The sequence below is a fragment of the Cornus florida genome, unplaced genomic scaffold, assembly GCF_030987335.1.
Source record: "Cornus florida cultivar Cherokee Brave unplaced genomic scaffold, ASM3098733v1 CherokeeBrave_3.0.0_Hap2_Chr01, whole genome shotgun sequence".
Lineage (NCBI taxonomy): Eukaryota > Viridiplantae > Streptophyta > Magnoliopsida > Cornales > Cornaceae > Cornus > Cornus florida.
In genome coordinates this window covers 37,354,275-37,364,324 of record NW_026775571.1, presented here as the reverse complement: position 1 = coordinate 37,364,324, position 10,050 = coordinate 37,354,275, and the positions used below count along the sequence as shown (strand labels likewise).

The 10,050-nt window shown below is 34.7% G+C and overlaps 1 protein-coding gene across 1 annotated transcript; it reads right to left on the bottom strand.

Annotated features, from left to right (window-relative positions):
• LOC132294864 (uncharacterized) lies at positions 1–9,579 on the bottom strand. Its single transcript, XM_059792876.1, has 11 exons — positions 9,253–9,579; positions 8,813–8,968; positions 8,573–8,727; positions 8,356–8,449; positions 7,556–7,626; positions 7,369–7,475; positions 6,449–6,570; positions 6,034–6,122; positions 2,909–2,968; positions 2,341–2,445; positions 1–568 (listed from the first exon to the last, which is right to left on the bottom strand). Exons 1-11 carry the CDS (start codon positions 9,407–9,409, stop codon positions 455–457), a joined length of 1,230 nt encoding a protein of 409 aa, XP_059648859.1. The 5' UTR covers positions 9,410–9,579; the 3' UTR covers positions 1–454.
• Between the last annotated feature and the right edge of the window lie 471 nt (positions 9,580–10,050).

Here is a 10,050-nt window from a genome sequence, read left to right as displayed (position 1 = left end):
TTCGTAACGAGAGGAATTTTTTCAAATAAAAGACAGAATACCTTGTATAATTATACAATCAAAATGTCGGAAGAAAATTCAATAATGCTAAAGTTTACGCTTACCATAGAGAGAGCATCAACTTTCTCAATACAAAAATCACTACTGCTCTATGAATGTGTTCAGATAATCAAATTTTCTTTTCTTTTCTTTTTATTCTTAGGTATATTAAAACACCACAAAAGGGTAACTGCTTTCTAGGATCATGCCCCGCCAGTTAACAATATCTTCTGCACCGGTTGGATATCGTGATCCAGCTTTCTGAAGTGACTAGTCTTGCGGAAACAGGACAGTTAACCAAGGTGCTCATTTTCAGGAATACTGACTGTAGTAGTTTTTCTACGTATTGCAGCCCAAAACAGGAAATAGAGCTTCTCGTTTTTCAACACTAACATACGGTGACCGGCCAAATATTTCAGCATAAATCACCTTTTGTCAGGTCTTCCATATTTACGTCCACCTCTAAACCCATGTTTAATAAGCTGCTAAGCATGGCAGGGATGTCATTTTGTAAACCAGCAGCCAGTGCCTGTACAAGAAAACAGGACGTAGAGAGATTTGTATAAGAATCATCGTCAATAATTCCATTTGACAAGAAATTAAATATGTGCATTCTTTCGGGATAGTGCTTGATTGTACATTCAAGACTCAACTTCAAAAACAGACATGGCATGGAACTCTTTGTGGAAGTGGAGTACTAAGTAATTATTTTTGTAATGGCTTCAATGTCAGTGGCAGTATATAAAACATAGTTGACAATGCAACTGCAGAATGGAAATTTTCCAAAATTCTATTATCATGAAATAAAGTGGCAACCCAAAGAATTAAGGTTATCTGACATGGAAGATAATGGGAAAAACTGGGTATTATTATTAAGCATAAATATTCTCAGTTCCGACAGGATAAAGAAGAACCACTTAGAGAGCATTTGAATGAAGAATTTAAACGTGTTTTGAGATATCTGTAATGAAGGGTTCTAAAACTTACCTTTTTTTAAATCCTTGAATTTGAATTATCTGAACTTTTTTTTTGGGCGGGGGTAATTCTATAGAAAGACAATGCATGCTGGTTTTAAATCTAAGTATATCTAATCAGAATTCTCTAGAAAAGTAATCCATACTTTATCATGTATGCTTAAACTAAATATAAAAAAAGTAAATGAAGCAATATATTCCAAGGTCACCAACAGGCGAGCAGCCTAGCGGTACCAGACCCTACTTCCCAAAGGGAGGTCAGGGGTTCAAGCCTCAGTGGAGTCATGTATGTGTGAGTACCACCAACTAAGAAAAAAATATATATTCCAAGGTCGAACTGAACTCTGGAATATGCGTTCATGTATAGGGAAGCAAGAGTTTAAAATGAGTGGTACCATGAGAGAGAGAGATTAAGGCCTTTTATACATTAAGAGATCAGCTACCTCCCAAGAACTTTTTTGGGAAATTTTATCTTACATGTTTGCACTCCGAAAGTTCCTTCTTGAATTTCTGAGGATAAATTCAAAAGTCTCACCTTTCTATCCAAACAAAGAATTTTAAAACTAAGAATTCTCAAATTCCTTTCGGCCTCAAATTTCTCTGAATCCTTGACCTAAAACACAGCCTTAGATCATCATTCTCACAACACTGAAAGGACCAGAATTGGCCAAGTCTGCTCAACTGGCAAAGAGTATAGACAATGGAGGGTGTATCTAGAAGTCAACAGTTCAATACTGGCAGAAGATAGAGAAAATGGAAAACCTGATATATGCTACAAGACTGTATGGGACACAGGATAAATGCATGGCTGTGACACGATGTGAGATAAACTTCTTAAATATTTTCTTTTGACAAATACATGATGTTTTGTGAAGATAAAAAAACACCAAACAGCACCTGGAAGAGCTACAAAATGGAAAAGGAGGTCCTCCAATCCTGACAAGATTTGAGTGCCAAGTCAAAGAAATTAATCCTTCAGTATTACAGTTAAACATGTCTCATCACCCAATCTGATAAAAAGGGGAGTGGTCTAATCACGAAGATGAGAGGAAATTTGAACTGAAAGATGCATGACCTGAAAATTTGAGGTTAAAAGGCATGAGTTCAAATTGCTATGACAATCAATTACTTAGCCAACCACCCTGGCATTGATTTTCTCTCTTCACTTCCTAAGTTGATGAGATTTCAACCTTTCCATCATGATGAAAAAGATCGAAAGAAAGCAAACATCACTGTATCCCCAAAAGAGTGAGAATTCTTTCTCAAGACATTTAATGATTTCCAATTTGGGGCAAAAGCTGCAAAATAACATAATGCAACAGTTTACCTTCCTGTCCCCCTCTTTCTGATGCTTTATAACCTCCAAAGGCCACTCACTAACCAGCTTTTGAAGTTCAACCATAATTCCAGGCTTCTTTTCATCAGGTAAAGTCTGGAAGACAGATATACATTATGGTCTCATAACAGAGAATATACTATAATACAAGACAACAAGGAAAGTTTAAACCTTTTACTGCTACCTCTTCCTTTAATATCACAAATATGACCATATTACAAAAGGCAAAAACATCAGTATGGAATCCAAAAAAACACCCAGCCACGTATAGTATTTTCAATTATTGCTCCCTAAAGAGATGCGACAAACTTGACATTAATCAATACTTTTTTGCATAGTAATTTCTATACTACTTTGAAGTTGGTGAAGTATTTGGTCCCCCAGGACTTGTCTGTCACTTGTGATGAAAATTAACAAGATAATAGTAATTTTCAAATGTAATTTTTTTTTTTATTGAATATCAGGACTGATAAGCCTTCTTTCTGGTTTTTGGTGGAGTTTAGTAAGAAGGAAGGACAGGAAGTTCCTCTTATAAATTAGACCTGCATAATAGAAGTACCTGACTGAGGACTTGAATGATTGCAGCAGCATTCTCAGGATTTCTTTCAAGTAAAAAACCCTGCAAATACAATCAGATGTAACTTAAACAAAAAGCATCATCAATCTCCTGTCTTTCTATCTCCATTAAACATATCAGCAACCGGTCCACACATATCAGCACCTGAAGCAACATTTCTGTGGTGCAGAGGTACTAGATTTGCACTCATAGTTGAGAAACATTTACATTATGTTCTATCAGGTAGTAGCTCCTGTGCAGACAACTATATACAGCAGTCTATATCTGCTCCTTGTGGCATTTTTAAAAACAAAAAACAAAAGGATAACTGTATAAACTTAAAGAGGTTCCTTTAATAAAGGACACCATTTTTTTAATCTTGATTAATGATGTTGTGTAGAACTTTTTCCTTCTCATGCTTAAAGATGGCATCAACTATTTGGCTTCTCAAGAAACATAATTGTAATTTGCTGAGACACCTACATGCAGGAAAGCATCTTCTCTTTGTTCAATATTAAAAAGACAATGGTGTTTATAAAAACCTATTTAGTTTGAAAACTAAATTTTCTGCTTTCAAGCTAAAACAATCCTTTCTCACATACCCCAGGGATCATGGTCTAAAGAACAAAAACACAATTAAACATTATATATATTTGAGAACACACCCAACACACTCACACACCCACTTTTGCCCCAATAGGGAATTGAATTCTTGACATCCAAATGTGGGTGAAGGTGACAATACCACTAGGCTACCCTTGGTTGTTATACAAATTTGAATTATGGGTAAACTATATTACTTTCCCCTGAGGTTAGGCATAATTACAGCCTTACAGGAACCTCTCCTGTAATTTGAAAAATAACACCAGGCATCCCCTGTCAGATGATATTAATGAAACATGTAAAATGATGTTTTTACCCATAAATACTTTAATAGTTCTAAAAATTTTTAAAAATAAAAAAAGTCAATATAACTTGGGACTTTTTTGTCCTCCAAATCACTCTTTAGTTTCCATTTGTAACGATCTCTTTCTCTCTCAAATATTTTTAACCGGAAGAGAGGGAGGGAGGGTGAGAGAGAGAGAGAGAGAGAGAGAGACAGCTAACCAGATATGAGCTAAATGCATATACGCACACCCACACACTAGGATATGAGCTAAATGCATATACGCACACCCACACACTAGGAAACCATCTATTGGGCAATGCTAGAAACCTCTCAACAATACTTGAGTAATAAAATCATCTACGGCCGCTTTTCTACAGTTCAACTTATTTCAGCCGTCTCAAGCCTTACTTCAAAACCTAACATCAGACTTCTACATTTATTGTCTATGCAAACAAAATAGAAAATTGCCTCTGACGAAGAATCTACGCCCTTCATATAATAGAGAGACAGAGAATAGGAGGAGGAGGAGGAGGAGGGTACACTGGCCTGCTGAGGTAAAAGGAAAATTGAGCTCATCGTTCTCAATCAACACGCATTACAATGAACGATGCTTACTTTCCATGGAAGTTGGGCTAGTGGTTGCTTACAGTGTGATAGGTTGTTAGTGTCAGTAGAAGTGGAGGGATAGGCTTGGTGAGTTTACAAAATATACATAATTAGGGATTAAATATAAGGTTGGCATATTTTGCAAATCCATAAATTGAAATTTTAATTGATTTGGAGCAACAAAAACACACACATATATGTAGGTATATATATATATATATATATATATATATATATATATATAAAACTGGGTTTTTGGAAATGGAGGAGAAGAAAAGGAGGGTTGTTCTAAATGAAGGCATTTTTGTCATGTTTTGCCAAAAGAGGTATTCAGGTAACTTTGTGTGATAGACCAAGGATAAAATCATTTTATGCATAAAAAGGTTACAAGGGCAAAATTAGGTTCCTGAAACTTTAGTTGACATCAGTAAAAAATGAAGTTGACTACATTTGAGCATTAGTGGAGGGAGGAAACAGTTACACAAGTATAAACCTCAGGGCAGTGGCGGAGCCAGGAATTCAATTCAGTGGAGGCAATCTTTGACATATAAAGGAATTTAAACCAAAGTAATAAATATATAAATTAAAAAATTGATGTCAATATGTTTTCCATTACTATTTAAAAATTGAGTTCATATAATCAAATCAACTTAAGAATTCACATTTAATGAAGGACTAATAAAATAACATAAGTTTAATTAAATCCAAGATAGCAGCAGAATTCTATAACAACATATTTCATTCTAAAATATAAGTAAAATAATAAATGTATCCATTAATCTTGTATTAATAAGTTTTATTTTTTATCTAATAGAAGTCTCACAAATTTGTTAAAATAATCCAAATACTAATTAACCTCTCTAATTAGTTCTTGGCAATCAAGTAATAACCCAAGACAATCAAAATACAAATTAATTAATCTGATTCACATGCCTATTATTGTATTGCCACTAGTTGCCAAAATAACCTCCCCCTCCTCTCTCTCTCTTTCCAGTCTCACGGATGAGAACTAAACTCTCTCTCTCTCTCTCTCTCTCAAAAGAAAGGTGGAATGCTTCACGATTTTAACATTTTTTTAAATACAGCGAGGTCCAGCACAAGAGAAAATGTAAGGGTCTTTTTGAGAATTTTATAAGATTCAATGGGGCGATTTATATAATTAACTAAAAGTCTATATACGTATTAAAAATTACAAGAAAGTCCTGTGGGAACAACTGCCCCCACTTGACCTCTGTGGGTCCACCACTGCAGCAGGGGAGGTCAGTGATTTTTTCCCTTGAATTATTGATCCAAATACAAATATGTTAACTCAGATACAGCATGGAACTTCAGATTCCAAATATGAGCATATCATAACTCTTTCAGACCAAGCCAACTTGAGAAAATTGATTCAGTAGTTGGAGAAAGGCTTGTTTATTCAGGAAAAAAAAAGAGAGGCTTGTTTCGCCTTAAATAGAGCAGAACGGAAACATAGGATTCATGTAGCCAACCCCAAGTAATTGGGAAAAGGCTTGGTTGTCGTTGTTCGAGTAAGGCTGTTGAGTTGAGTTATCTTACCTTTTTTTTTCTATGAAAATCAACTTCTGTACCAAGACACAGCATGCAAGATAAATGGATGACATAGATTGAATACCTTAGCACATGAAAATCCACTTGCAAGAGTGTGTTCTTTCACTAAATCTGATCTCAACTTTTCAATTTTCCATAAAGAATCAGCATCTCCTGTAAAGGGGAAAATTGAATCACGTTGTAAACAATAAAACAATCATGGCTAAGAAGGAAGCATCACTTGAAATCCAAGAAAATCTAACATTAGCCACAATGATTAAACTCGTTGAGATGTCTTTTTCCCTGGTACGATAGGGTACTGGTTTCCCAATCCCTTCTCAACAACCACCAGTACACACATAATGGGCAGAATCGGCAGATAAAGGATGGAAACAAAATTGGTTCCCCAAGAAATAATAACAAAAAAATAAATAAATTACAAGATAAAAGATACACATCTCAAGCAAAATAATTCAAGAGAACGGAAAATTTGTAAAGACCTATTTTGGCAGCAAATTCCATCCATGTGCCAAAGGAAGTCTGTCTCAATTTCACTCCAGCGAAGACAAATTTTTTTGAATACTTGGAGATCAAATCCCAATTATCAGTGTTGTAACAGATGCTGCAATAGGTCAAATCGAATATGAAACATTAAACATGTTGAGACCAACAAAAATGAAGTTAATTGATGTCTATTTGTTTAGCAATGAACATGTTAAGTTACCAAGAGCGGACAAGGCTTGTTAAAATGTATTTTAAATAAGCTAGAACTGACAAAGCGTGTCAAAATTTATTAAAATAATGTAAACCGAACTACACTTGATTGGGAAAGAGTCGACATAAACTAAGAAAATTTGGCAATGTAAGACAGTGAAGAATACAATTTAACTGCTATGAAACTCTGAAAACCTCAATGTAAAGCCATCAAAAGGATTAAACATGACCTGCATACAGTGTTACAGGAAGTGAAGCTTTTTGAAACATGCAAGTTCATAAACTTCAAAACAACGTCACTATTTCAGTAGAATTGAGATGCATGGTCCACTAATTCCAGAAACCAATATATTTTAACAATGTCAGAAGACATGTATACCTGCAACTAAAGAACTCAATTTGCACAAACACACACATATACTTGTATGCACATAAAAAGAGCATGTGGTTCACATTGAAGAAGTGTTAATTTGATTTTGTAGCTTGCAATATATTTCCCCTTGGCAGCACATCAAAAAGTTAGTAAGCGCCAGCCATTAGGTTTTTAATGTCTCAAGTTGAACCTTGAGTTTTGATATAGATGGGTATCATCTGAAGTATCAAAGATCATTGGACATGACTAGAAACATATTTATATGGTTATAAGCTTCACAGTATATATTAGTACAATAAGCAAAGGCATGAAGTTCATGTTACAATTACGTACCTGCAAACAATGTCAGCTGTACCTGATTGCAATGGCAAATTGTTTCTCTTCAGAAGTTTCATTATTTCTACCATGAGTTTAGCATCATTGTGTTGTTTAGCATACAACTGCAGTCATATAAAATCAAAATTTTAATATATGCATAGATCCCATATAACCTTGTACAATAGTCAAAAACCATAAATACCAGCAAATAGTGTGCAGATCCAATACTAGGAGTCAATCCATACACATTATGCTTCCACAATGCTTTCTTACCTGTAAGCACATTAAAACTTAATCATTCCATTTAATCGAGAACTGAACAATCACAGCAATTCTAAGTATTTACAAAGATTAACAAGAGCAGAGTCAGAACCACCAAAATAGAAGAGAAGCAATTCAACTACATGGACTGTTTTTGATTGAGATATATTTATTCAACTACCTTTTTTTCAGAGTTTAGGCAAATACTATTAACAACAAAATCTTTTCTTTTTTTAAAAAAAAAATAAGGGGCAAAGGGGTCAGGATTTCAATTTCTTACTTGCATTGCATGATATAAGATAACACCACCATAAAACTAAAGCTTGGGAAGCACATATTATCATGTCTATGTATAGAATCTAGACAGGTATTATGAACAATAATCAATCATCCTTTTAGATAATTCGCAAATAATGCTCACTAGACTGTAAAGCAAATATAATTAAATGTCATCCACGAGGGAGACACATGGTTAGTCTTGCACCAGATCATTTGAGTTCCTTATTATATGTCCTTACTTCTTGTGTTGCCGCTCAACAAGCCACGAGTTCGTTACGTTCAGAAAAAAATAAAAATAAATAAATATATAAGAGGTCTAACTAACAACTAAAAACCAAACATCACAGAGAATTAGTTTGGAAGTTTAACCATGTTACACAAGAAAAACTGATCATCAAAACAGGAACTTATGATAGAAACAACTCAAAAATCAGATACAAGAAGGGCATTGATAAAACATACCAAATTCAATGGCCCCTACACGAGCACAAGCCTTAGTAACTCCTAGGCAAAGGTTGCAATTAAAATTTTCATGAATATGAAGATTCGAAAGTCTCTGCAGCAAAATCCAATAGCCCAGTTATCACAGTAGACAATCTTTAAATCCAAAAAGAACAAAAAAAATATTAAAAAGAAAAAAAAATATCAAAATAATGATGGTGTAAAAATAGTAACTAACAAATCTTCGGAGGTGTTGCAGAATATCAAATAAAAGCTTAATGTCTTCGTGGTTGGCACAATTATCAAGGAGTGACCACAACCAAGCATTCGGAGGCGCAGACCTTTTATCCATTACAGAATTAAGCATTTTATCGTACAGTTTCTTCACAGCCTCTGCATTTGAACATCACAAAGCTTATATCACAAACATATCTTCACAAACAAACTCCAAACAAATCAAAACAAGTGCAAGTAATACCCGTAGGACCGGCTTTATCTGTGCTGCCGGCTTCATCCGTACAAGCTTCCGAAGAGTACAATGACCTATGTATCATCATCATTGAACACGAAGGCTGTTGCAACATATGCCGTGAATCATTCAACACCAAGTCCACGCAATTGTCGTGAATCATCCCTGTGTAATTCACTCTCTAGTATTACAAAATCATTCCTTCAAACATATCATAGGCACTGTTTGGTTGCTAAGAAAATAAACTAGAAAAAGACAAAAAAAAATATTGCAATCCGATTAACCTTGTACAACCATTTGTCTTCGCTAAACTGATACTTAAAAACAACAATAAATAATAATAATACTAATAATAATAATAATAATAAATTCTTTTTCTGGACTAAATTTCTTAAATTCTTTTTCTGAGCAACCAAACGGTGAATTGAAGTGGAAAATGTGGGTAATACCTAGGGACCAGAGGGTGCTGTAGCTACACCATTGAAGAGCACTGGTAAGAGATTCGAGATGAGGAGTTTGAAACGGATGGTGGTGAGGAAGAATCGGAGGGGGATGAGAAGTTCTCAAAACCCTAGCGAGTCGGCGAGCATTGGAAGCGACTTGCATGTTCTCGTCCAAGGCTTGAATGGTTTTTGCTGAACTCAATTCAACTCAACTCGGCGACTTGTAGTTGTGAGTGAGCACTGAGCAAAGAAGCTAGGGTAATTCTAGGTTTCGGATTATCAGAGAGTTAGAAGGAGAAGAGAGCGAGAAATGTCCGGGTAAAACGGCGGTACAGGGATTGATTGCTGCACCTGCTTCAAGACCTCCACGTGTTATCTTATTATTCATATTTTAAATAGCTAAAATTATAAAACCCTCCCCTACTTTTAAAATTGTGTATAAAACTTTAACAGAATCAAATCGTTTCCTAAGCTAACAAAATTTACTCGTTGTTGTGAAATGATAAATTTAATTTTATTCTTTAATATTAAATTAAAGGTTAAAAATTATTATTTTAAAATTACAAAAATACCACTTTTAAACCTTGTGTGTGGCCCCATTGTCCCTGTTTATCCTTATTCACTAAAATCAGTTCTGAGTCACGTTGTACCATAAATAACGTCAATTAATAGTCTGATGACATCAACGGGAGGATAATGATAACTTTTCATTGTGTTTTGAAAGGGTTATAACTCTCAAATTAGAGAACAAATTTTATATATAATAAAATGACACGTTGTGCAGTGAAATATGAGAGATGACAT

Bases quoted from the DNA above. Each gene is read 5' to 3' on its own strand.
- LOC132294864 (XM_059792876.1), bottom strand. From the start codon at position 9,409: ATGCAAGTCGCTTCCAATGCTCGCCGACTCGCTAGGGTTTTGAGAACT. The intron at 8,728-8,812 runs GTATTACTTGCA...GTTCAAATGCAG, and splicing joins AGATAAAGCCGGTCCTACGG to AGGCTGTGAAGAAACTGTAC. The intron at 6,571-7,368 runs GTACGTAATTGT...GACCTATTGCAG, and splicing joins ACAGCTGACATTGTTTGCAG to CATCTGTTACAACACTGATA.